The sequence below is a fragment of the Ranitomeya variabilis genome, chromosome 2, assembly GCF_051348905.1.
Source record: "Ranitomeya variabilis isolate aRanVar5 chromosome 2, aRanVar5.hap1, whole genome shotgun sequence".
In the NCBI taxonomy this organism is placed as follows: domain Eukaryota; kingdom Metazoa; phylum Chordata; class Amphibia; order Anura; family Dendrobatidae; genus Ranitomeya; species Ranitomeya variabilis.
In genome coordinates, this window is record NC_135233.1 from 644,643,854 (window position 1) to 644,661,025 (window position 17,172).

The 17,172-nt window shown below is 41.2% G+C and overlaps 1 protein-coding gene across 1 annotated transcript in view; it reads right to left on the reverse strand.

Annotated features, from left to right (window-relative positions):
- LOC143803909 (chitin synthase chs-2-like) overlaps positions 1 to 17,172 on the reverse strand; it is a 141,263-nt gene that overhangs the window by 62,660 nt on the left and 61,431 nt on the right. Inside the window, exons 8-10 of the mRNA XM_077281668.1 lie at positions 6,559 to 6,663; positions 6,183 to 6,324; positions 327 to 527 (exon numbers count right to left, since the gene is read on the reverse strand). Coding sequence (XP_077137783.1) covers positions 327 to 527; positions 6,183 to 6,324; positions 6,559 to 6,663 — 448 coding nt within the window. The remainder of the gene's footprint in view (positions 1 to 326; positions 528 to 6,182; positions 6,325 to 6,558; positions 6,664 to 17,172) is intronic.

Here is a 17,172-nt window from a genome sequence, read left to right on the forward strand (position 1 = left end):
AGTGATGAATTCAATGGGCAGGTGTAACCATGCTCTGTCTTGCCTCAGCTTATCCCTAGCTCTGCCCTTATTGTGATGAAACTGCTTTAAATTGGACAAAAGCTGCAACATTTTTGTGCAACTCACACAAAAATTTAGCAACTTTTCAAAACGTTTTATGTATAAATGCTTTAATGAATTGGGGCCAAAAATCACAAGATTTCACAATCTGTTACATTTCAAGCAGTCCTTTGAAAATTGTTGAAAGTTGCTTCATGAATTGTGGGCTCATGTCTCCATTCAGAGTTAATATACATTGCAGTATTTAATAAAACAGTAACTGGTACCTTGATCATACTGAACATATTCCATGGCAGTATTTGCTTTTATGCTGTAGGTTTTCAGTACATTGTCATCCATTATAGCAGATGCTCTGAAAAGACTAAAGCATCCAGGACTGCACAGGACACTGCCAAACACATGTTCTGAAGATTTTTGTAACCAATGTCCTACAGCATATTCAAACTTTTGGTACCAAACCATGGGTCCTAAGGAGGCAAAATAACATTATTATTTTAAGCCTTAAACTCTACAATGAATACAATCATACATACAGACACTGATACAACATCTTGCTTGAGCTACAATACATCATTAAAGTGGTATTTTGTGTGGTCTTTCACTTGTTCCTTAGATTTGAATATTATAATTTGTATGCTAGATGTCAAAGATGCTGTACATGTGTTTTACCTCCCACTCCTCAAAAAATCTAAAAAAAAAAGTATTCTGTAAGAAAGAGTGGGAAAATATAGAAAACAAGAGTAAAGCATGAGTTGAGAGATGGTTCCATAAAATAGGACGTTGTGATTTCAGCGGCATTACACTTTTTGATTGACAGGATGCTTAATCCTTTGCATATGCCTATACTTATCCCTAATAAATATTGGTCAAATAAATCTTTAAAGGGGAACTCCAAGCACATTTGTAGCTACTAAAACACTGCCATAATGCAATTAGTCTTGTATGTACTTTTGTGTAAAATTCGCTTTAAGTTTCGGCTACAAACGTGTTATATAATGCAATATGTTATATGACAAGAGGTGCCCAAAATGTACATAAAACAGAAGGATGTTTGTGGTCTATAATTAATCAAACACACACAGGTTTAATATTATCCCTACAATCATTCATCAGTTAATGATATGCTTATTTTTGTATATTATTGCATATGTTTTCATTATCGGATGTTTGTCCGCACATATGCTGTGTAATGCCTATGACTGAAAGCGTCTGTGTGCGTGTGTGTGTTTGTGCGTTTGCATGTGTGTGTGCACATATATACTGTGTAATTTCTACAACAGAAAGTTTGCTTGCATGTAGGTATGTGATCACATATGCTGTGTAATGCCTATAACAGAAAGTGTGCAGGTGAGTACATGTGCGAGTGTGTGTAGCTCTTTTAGTATGTGTGCATGCTGTGGAAGGTCGACTCACTTAGCTGCTCCTCGAGGTAGACACAGGTACACATGGGTTAAAGTCTCTGGGTTGTTTATTGTATCATAAACCCAAAATGGTAACAGAAAAACAGCCTTTCTGACTCATAGGGAAATAAAAAGTTCATAAACTGTCCTGCCCAACACTTCTGTTCCAACATATATGGCAGCTCTCACAGGAGCGTCAACATATAGGCACAACACAGACCACCGAAAAAAAACTGGCTGGACATTTATTTCCCCAGCCAAACCCTTGAAGTGGAGATAGAATCTATCACCAAAACCGTATTTCCGTAAACATGCAAATAAAAACAGCCATTCAAGGGAGTCAAAGGCCTTAGCAGCGTCTAACAACGCCAGAGCCCAGTTATTGTCCAGTATCAAGGAACCGACTGGGCCCGTCTGATATTAATAGAGGTTCTCTTACCGGGCATAAAACCAGTCTGGTCAGAGTGTATAAGGTCCAATATAACTGAGTTCAGTCTATTGGGCAGGTCCTTAGTAAAGATTTTATAATCTACATTTACCAGTGATATGGGACGGTATGATCCACACTCAAGGGGGTCTTTCCCTTCTTTTTTAAGTATAATAATATTTGCTTCATAAAAGGAATTGGGCATATATCTTCCCCCCCCCCCAAATCCCCTCAAACACCTTTAAAAGAAGTGGTGCTAATATATACCTATATTTTCTGCACAGCTCAATAGGGAACCCATCCGGTCTAGGAGCCTTCCCAGAGACCATATCCATCATAGCACCTTCTATTTCTTCTATAGTAAAATCAGTGTCCAAAATAGCCTGCTGAGTAGAGTCTAATGTGGGGAATTTTATGTCTGATAAATAATCCAGACGCTCCAGGACATCATGACTACTCCCAGAGGTGTATAATGTTTTATAATAGTTATAGAAGCAGTGGAGTATATCCTCAGTTGAGGTCGCTATTGAATTATCTGTTTTGTGAATTTGAAGTATAGTATTAGATGTGTGGTGCTGACTCACCAAAAAAGCCAAAATTTTACTTGCCTGGTTTCCCAGTTCAAAGTAGGACTGACGGGTGAAAAACAGTTTGCGTTTAAATTTGGTGTCCGTATATTGGGAATATAGCCTATGGGAAGTCAACCATGCAACTCTATTCTCATTAGTCTGACTAGATATACAAGCTGCTTCTGAGTCCTTCAGATGCTGTTACATTTCATTATCCTCCTTCGAGGTCACCTGTTTAATATAGGAAATTGTAGACGATAGGCATCCTGTCAAGTACACTTTAAGGGTATCCCAGTACAGGTTAATATTCTGGGGTTCAGGATGGGATGAGATGAAGCAGTTTAGTTGATCTACAGTTCTATCATTAGAACCTATTAGCTTCAGCCAGAATGGATTTAGCTTCCACAATATAGTGTGATTTGACTGGCCAAAACTAAGTCTGAGTATAATCGGACTGTGATCTGAGATCCCCCTGTTACCATGCTCCACGTCATCTACCTACATCGCTAGACTGCTGGAACCAAATATGTAATCTATATGGGATAAAGTGCTTTTAGTAGAGGAATGACAAGTATATTCCCTTACCGTGAGGTGACGCATCCTCCACAAATCTAGCCAACCACTGCCCTCCATGAATAATGCTAGTTGAGATGGAGACAGGGAGTGGTCTCCCCAGAAATCCCACTATCCAATCTAATTCTATCAAGGCCATTATCCATAACTAGATTAAAGTCTCCCATACATATAACATGCACATCTTGGTAGTTTAAAGAAAAACTCAATGCCATTTGAAGAATTAACACATTAGCTGGAGGAGGATTATAGATACACAGTATGACATATCTTCTACAATTTATCAATGCGTATACAAAGATAAAACACCCTTCAGGGTCCCTCCAAGCTTCTCTAACCTCCCACCTGACATCTCTATGTATCAACAATGAAACCCCCCTTGAATAACTAGTATGGAACATATGAATGAACCATTGTACCCATGGCCTCTGTACATGCCGAGCGGAATCTCTGGTTAAGTGCGTTTCAACCAGAGCTACAATATGAGGGTGATAGTGCCTAATTTGGGAGAATAACTTGACTCTCTTACGAGGGGACGTGAGACCTCTTACATTCCAGGTCATGCATATAATATCAGACCTCATGCCTCCTTCTCTAAATATGGTATACATTATTACATCGTCTGAGTTTATAGACATCATGTAAAGATTTTTGGCAGCTGCATCTACATAACAAACAACAAACGGAAATAATACGACAGAAAGCTCAAAGAAAGTTCAAAGGTAAAGGAGCAGAGTCCTGTGCTCCCAGCATGAATTAGAAAAGGGGATACCTTTACTGAATACAGTGTTCAGTTTTGTTGTTAAGTTGGATGCTAGTGGAGAGAGCTCCAATCATATATCTATTAGGAGAGTTCCAATTAACTGCAAGCAGATCAGGACTTCTTTTCACGAGGTCCCATGTGGGACCTTAACCACTTAGATGCCCTCCCCGGATCTGTAAAGAATATGAAAGAGCCTTCATGGACAAATTGGAGTCGGGCTGGATAGATCATGGAATATAGGACATTTTCTCTGAGCTGCTTCTTGACCTCTGTGAATCGTGCCCGTTACTTCTGGAGTTCCATGGAAAAATCAGGCAATATCGAAATCATTGCACTGTTGAACTTGATAGGACTTTGCTGCAGCGCCATACGCAGTTGTAATAATTATAGGGGATAACTCAGGAGACTCTGCGTGGAACAAGACAACTACAGGACACAGTTTTATAAGTGGTAAAGTCTATATTATCACACGGTGATTCAAACAGGTGCAGAGAGAAACTCAAGTCCACAACACTTGGTGTAAATATTAAATGCAGCTCAGCAGTCTATAGGAAACTTCAGAGGAAAATGCAATCAAGCAGAAAGTCTATGAAGCACAGTTATTCTTGAGGATACTTGACACGAATAAATCCTCGTCTTAGTCCAAACACAGATAGATAAGTTATAAGGCAGTTCAAATCATATCTTAGCTCAACCAGGGAGGCCTGGTTAATAGTCTCAGGTTTTTGCAGAGCAGAAACAGCTTACATGTCCAGCAAATGCAGATGGAAGTAAACACGAGCAGTAGATGAAGGAGGATTACTGGAACTGGTGTATGCAGCAGGAACTCAAAGTAGCGGGATCACCACACAGGTTCACAGGGGCAGGTATATAGCCAGGGAGTAATAAGAGGTCAGGAGCTGGATGCAAGGCAGAATACTCTAGCACAGACTGAAGGCTGGGGTGGAGTTTTATAGCAGGAAGACACAGTGCACATGAGACCAAAGATGCCATCTTGGAAAAGGGCAGTAATGCACAAAAGGTAAAAAATGTTCAGAGTCCTGACAGCAGTATAGCATCTCTGTCCTTGCAATTGAGGAGATGCGCCATAAAGGGTCTAAGTGGGCTGCCTGGGGGAAGCAGTTTTGTAGGGACCTTATGAGCCCTTTCCACAGAAAATATGGAGAATTCATCTCCCAGAGTGTCTCCATCTATCTGTGGGACTCTATGATCATACTGACACAGTGTAATAGTCAGTGAACGTATGATAGATGTATGTGCTCTGATTTATAATTTTCTTAAATTCTTTTAGTTTGTCTGCCATCCCTGACCCTTTTGAGCGATCCATAGTTAATAGTGATATATATTACGGCAAATTTAATTAATGTATAATTGTAAAATCTCTCTTCCTCCATTTCCAGAAGCAAAAGCACTACCACAAAAGAGTTTATATACTTGTCTTAACTCAATAATATGGGGGAGTGTAAGCAGTTCTAGATAGTATAATAGGGTAAAATGTTGAATGTTGCAGTAGGTTTAAAGTTATTGCTCAAGTCCTGTGTAGCAGGATGAATTAATGCCTCACAGCACCTGCAGGGGCAGCGGCAAGAGACCAGAGATCCCCAAAATGGCGGGAGCCCACAGGCCAGCTATATTATCAATTATTATCACTGCATCTCCCTGTGCTATACCTCCAGGAGAAAGTCGCACTGTTCCAACGGCTCCTCCGGGACTGAGATCCACAGCTCTGTGCCTCCTTCCTGTCGGAGCGCACAGTGGAAGATGGCAGCTGTCCTCCACAGGCCCTGCTGTCTCACCGGCGTCTCATCAGAGCCCGACTCACTAAAGTAGAGTATCGCACCTCTCTAGATACCGGAAGTCTCCCGAGGTCCAGGGGATTGTGCTGCCTGCAGGTAAATACCGCTTAGGATGTTTAATTATCAGGACATTGCTCAGGATCTGAATAGCTCTGTCTTAGCATGTCCTTCTAGCTCCACAGCATCGCCACGCCCCCTGAGTGGGCAGCTTTACCATCTGAGAAAATAAAGAACCTCATCCACAACTACCACAAAAGACTTCAAGCTGTCACTGATGTTAGAGGGGGCAATACACGTTATTATGAAATGGGGTATGTGATTTTTTGATCAGGGTCATTTGGATGTTTTGAGTTGTCATTATGATCTAAAAAGAGAAAACACAGTAGTTTGACAATAAATGGCTTCACTCAACCACTAACCATGAGTGGAGAAAAAGTTTTGGTGTAATCATTCATAGTCTCTGAAAAAAGGACAAGAAAACAAAAATTCTGCCGGGGTATGTAAACTTTTTAGCACAACTATATATGATTTAGTACTGCACTAAATCCATAATAATTTCTCTAAACTTGTATTATACAATATTATTATTTCTACCCATTCCTGTTGGGTGAATTCTTCCACAAGCAGCTCCAACTTCTGGGTATATTCTCAGGCGATCTACTAAAAGCATTAATGATGATGGCTGAAAGTCTGTGTCTCCATCTAGAGCCAATATGTATGTGTTTGACTTTGCCTTCTGTGGAGAAATAAACAAATTAATCTAATAGATGCTTAGATTGAATAAGACAAGATGTACTGTAATATTTAAAAATGGTAATGATAATCTATATAATGAAAGACAATAGATGTGGTTTATCTAAAACATATACAGTATATCATTTTTTTACTCCCGTGTTGTGAAACTGCTAGGTTACAGACTGAATGAATATATTACCCAAGCTAAATGGGAAAAATCATTCCCTTCCCTTACCAATAGCTTTTCCTCGATAGTAGGCTTTTTTTCAGGATTTTTCTCAACCAATTCTGCATATTTGCGATATAGCTTCCATCCTAGCAAGTAGTACATGTACATTATCTGCAAAATAATAGGACAAACTATGTTTAGGGCAAATAATAGAATATATCCCCAAAAAATATTTTTTGTATAAACTTTTATGCTAAATACTTAATTTGTCAAATAATATATGTAAATAAATTAATCATTATAGAATAACTTAAAGGGGTGTTCCCAATTTTCTATCCCAATAGTAGGTGTAAAAATAATATTAGCAAATACCTCCAATTAGAAATGTAGTATAGTTCTTCTGATTCGCTATGTAGTTTACCCCATGTGCAGGGCATTGCAGTAACTTAGATATACATGGTTATGATCAACAGTAACTAATTAACTAACTAAATAAATACCCAACTAACTGTCACTATATGAGTGACTGTAACTATGGATCTCTAAGCTACTGCAATGCCCTGCACATGGGGTAAACTATATATCTTATCTAAAGAACTATACTATATTTCTAATTGGAGGTATTTGCTAATATAATTTATTATTATACATACTACATATTGGGATAAATATAAGTGCCTAGACCTCTATGTATATATGCGGCTGAGCAGATAAGTGAAAAGCCCAAATTAATTAAAATACCAAAGTTTATTAATAATATATATTTAGCAACGCAAAAATATTAAAAACTAAGGTGCGTCACAAAACTGAGGGACATACATAATAGATCTGTTCCTAAGACATGTGATGTAGCAAAATAGCATCAATGGCAACAGTACTCATCAATCATTAACAATGATGCCTGTCCAAAACTGGATATAGCGCCATAGATTAAAGTTCCAATATGTGTAAATAAATAATTCCATTAGTAGTAAAAGGTGTTGCTGACTATTATCTAGGTCACACATGCAAGACAGGTCCAGTGTCCCTCCACTCAAACACCCCCTGAGGAAGCGAGGCTAAACATGCTTAACCATCTATATATAAAAATGAGCCCACTCCACTTAGCCCTAACCAATCACTAAGCATGGGCGTGTGCATTAGCCACGCCCACTCCACATAGCCCCAACCAATCACTAAGCGTCTTTCATTTCACCAGAGCTGTTTAAAAGAAGCTAAGCTGTGATTGGTTGCTATGAGCAACAGTTTTCCTTGTAGACAGTTGTGGTAACTGAGGCCTATTATTCTTATCATTTCTATGGTGTTATCGTCCTTCTGTAAAGCTGGAAATAACACAATTTATTACTGTGCCCACAGATCACCCTCTGACACAGACTGCAGGGGGAGCCCGGAATCAGGAACTTCTCTGTGTCTGGCAAGAAACATCCTCATTAACTTCACAGATTAAAAAAAGAAACCCAAGATGGATTTCTCCAACCCAGGTATTATTTTAATTGGTGTAAAAGTGCCCACCTGACAATGTTGGCTCTGACGGGATGATGTGGGATATTAGGGGTAGTAATCCGGTGGCTCTGGCTGACAGGATGATGTGGGATATTTGGGATGTGGGATATTTGGGGTAGTAGTCCGGTGGCTCTGGCTGATGGGATGATGTGGGATATTAGGGGTAGTAGTCCGGTGGCTCTGGCTGATGGGATGATGTGGGATATTAGGGGTAGTAGTCTGGTGGCTCTGGCTGATGGGATGATGTGGGATATTAGGGGTAGTAGTCCGGTGGCTCTGGCTGATGGGATGATGTGGGATATTAGGGGTAGTAGTCCGGTGGCTCTGGCTGATGGGATGATGTGGGATATTAGGGGTAGTAGTCCGGTGGCTCTGGCTGATGGGATGATGTGGGATATTAGGGGTTGTGGAGATCAGACTGAACCGGGGAATCCATTTTGTGTTCTTCCTGAGAAATCTGGTATACAACAAGAAATATTTCTGCAAACTTGACATTTTCTTTGTTTTGTTAGTAATCACGCGCACATTCCTCCTTGATATTGTAGCTTTTTATCTACATGCCAAATAATTGTAACTTTTTCACTAGAATAAGATTTGCTTTGTAAGTGATTGTGAAATATGAGCGCTTGTGCGCATGTCTGTAAAATGTCTAAACTTTTTATCTATATAAAGAAGGGGGAGCGCCCAGTGAGGAGAGGCGCGGGCTCCAGGGCTATCCCTGTCTATGAACACACAACCTTTGTGCTGCGTGTTATTTATTTGGATCCCATCCAGGAAGCCAGGGACGGAGAAGGACTCAACATTTCTTGGCCGCCCGAACAGGGACCCGAGGCGAGAGTATCTGCTCGAGATTCACCTGCGGATACGGACAACGGAGATCTGGGATAATGGACGGCAAATGAACTGAAAAACCTGGCCAGGTAAGAGACATTATTAGTTCTCTTTTATCTGCCCTGTATTATCCGGAAGATCTCTACGAGCCGTGTCACGCTGGGTTAGTCTAGTAGTGAGTAGATACCTATAAAACTCGGGTTACCATATTGTATAGATTTATAAGTCCTGTCCCTGGCAGTGTGTGAACAGTGTGAAGGTTGTGGCATGTTGTGAAAGAAGAGCAAAAGTATGTAGAACAATAAGCCAAAATATTTGGGACACAAGCCTTATACACGAAAGTCAGCCTAACTGGGTCATGTGGTTGCGTCCTTTCGGGGAGACCTCCGCCCATGCTTGACTCTCTCTAAGTGCTTGAAACCCTTTATTTCTGGATAAGGTTTGATAGAATGAGCCCAGGACGCGGTTTCATGAGCCTGGGACAAGTATGCTAACTGAGACAGAAAGTTCTGTGATCTGTATGGTGTTGCTGAGTCTGTTTGCGTGCATAATAGCACTTAAGTACGTCCTGCATATTAGAAGAAACGGAGCAGACGAGCCTTTCAATATTTTAGCTCCCTAGGAGAGAAGGCAACGAGACGCCACCAACAGAGGAAGTGGTTGTCCAAACGTCACCTAGGGTAGTCATAGCTAGTATTGAAAAGAAAAATGGGAAATAAACAGACAAAAACCGTCTTAGGACAAGTGGAAGCAGCAGATATCATACAAGAAAGGTGTGGGAATTCAGTTAGGAAACAAATCAGAAGGGTAAGAAAGAAGTTGGGAATCTCAGAAGCACTTGTGTTCAGCACAGAATGGGAAAGAATGAGCAAGGAACGAGGTGGAATTATTAAAGATAATAGATGGATTTTTGTAAGTTTGATTGTCTAGACAAAGGAAATTGTTAAGTTGCTGGAAGATTATTTCTTTTTGGCGCAAAGCCAATTTTTTTAGAAATCCTTATAACTTTTTGTCTGAACATAATTTTGAAGTTCTGTTTTTATCAAAGTGATATGTTTTGATTGATAATTCTTCGTGCAAAAAATTAGCATTTGGCATTTTGCCAAGTTTTTGTTACAATGTTTGAGAAACTAAAGGAAAAGTTCAAAGCCGCTACTCCAGATTGGAGGACGTTAGAACAACCAAATGTTGTGAAACAGCGATGTTTAGGAATAGCAATGGACATGAGAGAAAGTCGCAAACCTGTCAGAATAGCGCAAGCAAACACAACAGGAGGGAGAGCAAGACACAATTTTCCTTGCCATTACTGCAAAAAGCCAGGTCATTTCCAAAAAGAGTGCAGGAAAAAGTTGGCAGATATAAAGTCAGGAAAATTTGTTCCCAGAAATAACCCTCCCCAAATGGACAACCAGCAGAAATCTACCATCGTGGATGGTCCCATACCAGATTCAGATTGACTCAATGTGTTACAAACCTCCCTACCAGCTAGAAGACCTATGATACAGGTGAATGTAGGGGGGAGAGAGATTCCATTTTTGATAGATACAGGTGCAACTTCCTCAATTTTGAATCAAGATTTTCTTCCGAATCTGGAAGATATTTCACAACAAACAACTTTTGCTGAGGGTTATGATGGGGTAATTCGAACACTGCCATATACTGTGCCCCTAGAGGTCTCATTAGGACCTAAATGTTTTGCATCCAGATTTTTGTATGCCAGAGGTGCCCCAACATGTTTGTTAGGAACTGATGTCCTAAAGAAATTAGAAGCTAACATCAATTTTAGGGAAGATGGCACAGTTATGCTGACTATCCCTGATGATGCAGAAACATTAGAACAATATGTCAGAATTCAGGCTTTTGAGGATTATACTGAAGAAAAAGAGTACACTACAGATCTAGACCTCTCAATGATCCCAGAAACACTGTGGGCACAGGGTGACACTGATGTGGGATTATTGCATATTTCTCCTGTAAAATTATCTGTGCAACCAGGAACTGTTCTCCCACAGCTCAGACAATACCCTGTGAGTGCCCAGCAGGAACTAGCAATTACAAAACAGATAGAGGAATACAGAGAGAAAGGAGTTTTGGTAGAGATACAATCACCTGCTAACACTCCTCTGTATCCAGTCAAGAAGAGAACTCTTGATAAGAGTTCTATGCCCAAATATCGTATGGTACATGATCTAAGAGAAATAAACAAAGTTCTAGATCCAATCACCCCAGTTGTACCCAATCCTCATACGTTACTATCACAGATACCAGCCAGTTCTCATGTATTTACTGTAATAGATCTTTCAAATGCATTTTTCTCGGTTCCTTTACACCAAGATAGTTGGCATTTGTTTGCATTTACATTTAAGGGCAAACAGTTGGCGTGGACACGCCTTCCACAGGGAATGATACACTCCCCTACTCTTTATTCAAATGCCCTACAAACCGTTCTTCAGAGGTTTGAACCTGAACCACAGGTAGTAATTTTGCAGTATGTGGATGACATACTACTTTGCTGCCCAGATCTAGAAACCGCAGAAAGGTCCACTGTAAGTTTACTATGTTTTCTAGAAAAAGAAGGGTGTAAAGTGAATAGACAAAAGCTACAAGTTTGTCAGACCAAAGTGGTCTTTCTAGGTCATTGCATTTCTCAAGGTAAAAAGCATCTTACACCTCAAAGAACTGAAGCAATAAGACAGATGAATGAGCCTAAAAATCATAAACAGCTACGAGCATTTTTAGGAATAGTGTCTCATTGTAGACAATGGATTATACATGCCAGTCAACTAATGCAACCACTGTATGACTGTGTAAAAAGTGAACCTTATTTGTTGACAAAAGAAGGTCAGATTTCGTTCCAACAATTAAAAGATGCCCTTGTTTCAGCTCCAGCATTAGGGCTACCAGACTACACTAAACCATTTCAGCTTATGGCTGCAGAAGTTGATTCCCATGCTACAGGAGTTCTTACCCAGAAGCATGCAGGGAAACAAAGACCAATTGCATATCTTTCAGCAAGGTTAGATCCCGTAGCTAGAGCAGCGCCAACCTGTGTACGTGTAGTTGTTGCTGTCTCACTATTGTTGGACAAAGCATCAGAAATTGTCCTAGAGCATCCACTCACAGTTCAAACTACACATGATGTTTACGGGATATTAAACCAGGTCCAACCAAAACACATTTCCATGGCCAGACATTTGCGGCTACAGTGTTCTTTGCTGCTCCCCTCTACTATCACATTTGCAAGGCTTCAGACTCTTAATTTAGCAACACTGCTACCTCTCGAGTCTGAAGGGGGGAATAAGGACACTGATCCACACGCAAATTTTTTCCCTACAGACACACATGATTGTACAGAGCTCATTTTACAAGAAACGGTAGGCTTACCCAATGTATCCGAAACACCACTTCAAAATCCAGATTTAGAGCTGTTTATAGATGGTAGTAGATTTGCAGATGACACAGGTAACTTCCATACAGGGTATGCAGTTGTGTCAGAATCTGAAACTCTCAAAGCAGAACCACTTCCACCGAAACAGTCTGCACAAGAAGCAGAACTAACAGCATTGATTGAAGCGCTAAAAATAGCTGAGAATCAGACAGCTAATATATACACTGATTCTAGGTATGCACATGGTATTGTGTTTGATTTTGGAGTAATCTGGAGAGCTAGAGGTTACATGACTGCGTCAGGACAACCTGTAAAACATGCTTCTCTGATCAAACATATCTTAGAGGCTGCACAAGAAACAAAAGAAGTAGCAGTAATCAAGGTAGCTGCACATGTGAGACTCGACACTAGGGAATCTAGGGGAAATGATAGGGCTGATAAAGCAGCCAAAGCAGCAGCAGTCAAACCCTTACAACAGGTTCATACTGTAAACCCCACAGAAAATACTGAAGATAGACTGAGACAAGCACAGGAAGATGCAGGAGAAGAGGAGAGGGACAGGTGGAAAAAGGAAGGGGCAGAAGAACAAGCGGGAATTTGGAAGAAAGATGGACTAATATGTCTACCTAGAGCCTGGTACCCGATTGTAGTTGGTGGACTACACCACCCTACTCATGTGTCTGCAAATGCAATGACACTGCTGGCAAAGCAAGTCTGGTTGGCTCCAGGTTTTGGCAACTATGCAAGAGACTATTGTGCTGCATGCGCTATATGCCTGGCACATAATCCCGGACAGACAACAAAGACCCCTATGAAACACCACGTCCGACCCCTCTACCCGTTTCAGCGGTTACAGATAGACTTTATCCAGCTGCCAAAAAGTAATGGGTATGAGTATGTGTTGGTGTGTGTGGACATGTTCTCAGGGTGGCCAGAGGCCTATCCAGTTCGGAAGGCTTCAGCTAAAAACACTGCTGTAAAGCTAGTTGCCGAACTGGTGCCCCGTTACGGTCTCCCTGAAGTGATCGAGTCAGATAGGGGTACTCATTTCACTGGAGAAATATTTCAAAATGTACTGAAAATGTTGGGTGTTGAAAGTCAGTTACACACTCCGTATCATCCTCAAAGTTCTGGTAAGGTGGAACGCATGAATGGAACTTTAAAATTAAAAATACAGAAAGCCATGGCTGAAACAGGAAAGCCTTGGACAGAATGCCTTCCACTGGCCCTTTACTCAATACGCAATACCCCAAGGGGTAAGACTAAACTGTCTCCATATGAAATTTTGTTTGGCAGGACTGCCAATTTAGGATGTTATTTTCCACAACAACTTGTGTTAAATGTAGAATCATTGACTTCTTATGTGCAAAATCTTCAGAAACAATTAACTAAGGTGCATGCACAAGTTTTTGCTTCCCTTCCAGATCCTGACAACACTGAAGGAAGTCACAAGTTGGAACCAGGTGATCAAGTCTATGTAAAAAGACACACCAGAAAGGCTCTTGAACCAAGATTTGACGGACCCTTTCAAGTCCTGTTGACAACACCTACATCAGTCAAGCTTGAAGGAAAAGCATCATGGATACATGCAAGCCATTGCAAAAGAGCAGTATAAAACTCATGATATTGATGTTAATAGTATTAACCACGACGAAGGCATGGGAAAGACTAAATTCTCTAACCTCTTTGAACAATAGATTCGTACAACATCATAGAAAATTAGTGCATGATTTGTTAAATAATATGCAAGCCGTGCCCAAGCACACACTGTATAAAAGAGCTGCAGACAACTCACCACGTCCTTCGGGAAGGCCACATATAGTACAAATGGGAATTCCCAACAAAATTGTTAGTACCATTTTTATTTATCCTATGTTAACACAAATGTGGGATAAATTAGTTAGAGCCACGGATTATCTAGATGATCAGATCTGGGATATATTGGATATACTAAACACTAGTATAGCTGTACAGAACCAGCTTATAATAGTCATCAACCAACATACTCTGGTATTGGATTACTTAACTGCCTCACAAGGGGGTATGTGTCAAATCATTGGACCCACCTGTTGTCATTATATAGACCCGAATAGTACTATGAGTATGACATTTAAATTAAAGGATGTACAACGGCTCAGAGATCAGTATGACAAAGACAATGACCAGAATAAGGATAGCTGGTGGTCTGATACCTTCTCATTTCTTAACCCAGCCAACTGGTTCAGAGGGATCGGTGGGTGGGTTGCTGGGATTATGCAGAGCATAATACATATAGTTATAATTATTGTAATTATATATGTATTATTCAAGATTGTGCTCAAGGGTATCTCAGTATGCACAGATACATTTTGTGTAATAGATGCAAGAGTATAATTTTTTTTTTCTTTATTCTTATGTTATCCTCTAGTGATTCTAATTAATATTACCGTACTAATTTTTGTTTTTATATTTTAGTATACTGCTAAAGAAGAAAATAATTTGCGATAGAAGAATTAATACTAGATTTGATTCTCTTATTAATAATATAAGTGTGTGCATGTGTAATACCAAAAAATAAAGGCTTTGTCTTTGGCCCTGTGGTAATAAAAAAAAGAATATGTCAAAGGGGGGAATTGTGGAGATCAGACTGAACCGGGGAATCCATTTTGTGTTCTTCCTGAGAAATCTGGTATACAACAAGAAATATTTCTGCAAACTTGACATTTTCTTTGTTTTGTTAGTAATCACGCGCACATTCCTCCTTGATATTGTAGCTTTTTATCTACATGCCAAATAATTGTAACTTTTTCACTAGAATAAGATTTGCTTTGTAAGTGTGTGAAATATGAGCGCTTGTGCGCATGTCTGTAAAATGTCTAAACTTTTTATCTATATAAAGAAGGGGGAGCGCCCAGTGAGGAGAGGCGCGGGCTCCAGGGCTATCCCTGTCTATGAACACACAACCTTTGTGCTGCGTGTTATTTATTTGGATCCCATCCAGGAAGCCAGGGACGGAGAAGGACTCAACAGGGGTAGTAGTCCGGTGGCTCTGGCTGATGGGATGATGTGGGATATTAGGGGTAGTAGTCCGGTGGCTCTGGCTGATGGGATGATGTGGGATATTATGGGTAGTAGTCCGGTGGCTTTGGCTGATGGGATTATTGGGATATTAGGGGTAGTAATCCGATGGCTTTGGCTGATGAGATGATGTTGGATATTAGGGGTAGTAGTCCGGTGGCTCTCAGTGATGGGATGATGTGGAATATTATGGGTAGTAGTCCAGTGGCTCTGGTTGATGGGATGATTGGGATATTAGGGACAGTAGTCCAGTGGCTCTGGCTGACTTGATGATGTGGGCTATTAGGGGTAGTAGTCTGGCGGCTCTGGCTGATGGGATGATGTTGGATATTAGGGGTAGTAGTCCGGTGGCTCTGGCTGACAGGATGATGTGGGATATTAAGGGTTGTAGTCCGGTGGCTCTGGCTGACTAGATGATGTGGGATATTAGGGTTGTAGTCCAGTGGCTCTGGCTGATGGGATGTTTGGCATATTAGGGGTAGTAGTCTGGTGGCTCTGGCTGTTGGGATGATGTGGGATATTAGAGGTAGTAGTCCAGTGGCTCTGATGGGATGATGTGGGATATTAGGGGTAGTTGTCCGGTGGCTCTGACTGATGGGATGACGTGGGATATTTTGGGTAGTAGTCTGGTGGCTCTGGCTGACTGGATGATGTGGGATATTAGGGGTAGTAATCCGGCAGCTCTGACGGGATGATGTGGGATATTAGGGGTAGTAGTCCGGTGGCTTTGGCTGATGGGATGAGGTGGGATATTAGGGGTAGTAATCCAGTGTCTCTGATGGGATGATGTGGGATACTAGGGGTAGAAGTCCATTGGCTCTGGGTGACGTGATGATGTGGAATATTAGGGGTAGTAGTCTGGTGGCTCTGGTTGATGGTATGTTTGGAATATTAGGAGTAGTAGTCCGGTGGCTCTGGCTGACGGGATGATGTGGGATATTAGGGGTAGTACTCCGGTGGCTCTGGCTGACGGGATGATGTGGGATATTAGGGGTAGTACTCCGGTCGCTCTGGCTGATGGGATGATATGGGATATTAGGGGTAGTAATCCGATGGCTTTGGCTGATGGGATGATGTTGGATATTAGGGGTATTAGTCCGATGGTTCTCAGTGATGGGATGATGTGGAATATTACAGGTAGTAGTCCAGTGGCTCTGGTTGATGGGATGATTGGAATATTAGGGATAGTAGTCTGGTGGCTCTGGCTGACAGGATGATGTGGGATACTAGGGGTAGAAGTCCATTGGCTCTGGGTGACGTGATGATGTGGAATATTAGGGGTAGTAGTCTGGTGGCTCTGGTTGATGGTATGTTTGGAATATTAGGAGTAGTAGTCCGGTGGCTCTGGCTGACAGGATGATGTGGGATATTAAGGGTAGTAGTCCAGTGGCTCTGGCTGACTTGATGATGTGGGATATTAGGGTTAGTAGTCTGGCGGCTCTGGCTGATGGGATGATTGGGATATTAGGGGTAGTAGTCCGATGGCTCTGGCTGACGGGATGATGTGGGATATTAGGGGTATTAGTCCGGTGGTTCTCAGTGATGGGATGATGTGGAATATTACAGGTAGTAGTCCAGTGGCTCTGGTTGATGGGATGATTGGGATATTAGGGATAGTATTCTGGTGGCTCTGGCTGACAGGATGATGTGGGATATTAAGGGTAGTAGTCCAGTGGCTCTGGCTGACTTGATGATGTGGGATATTAGGGTTAGTAGTCTGGCGGCTCTGGCTGATGGGATGATTGGGATATTAGGGGTAGTAGTCCGATGGCTCTGGCTGACGGGATGATGTGGGAATGTAAACAAGCACAACCAACAGCACCAGAGTGTTGGGATGCACGCTCCAAAGTTCAAGGATCCAAACTGAACAGTACTCACAATTGTAGAAAAAGAAGCAGCAT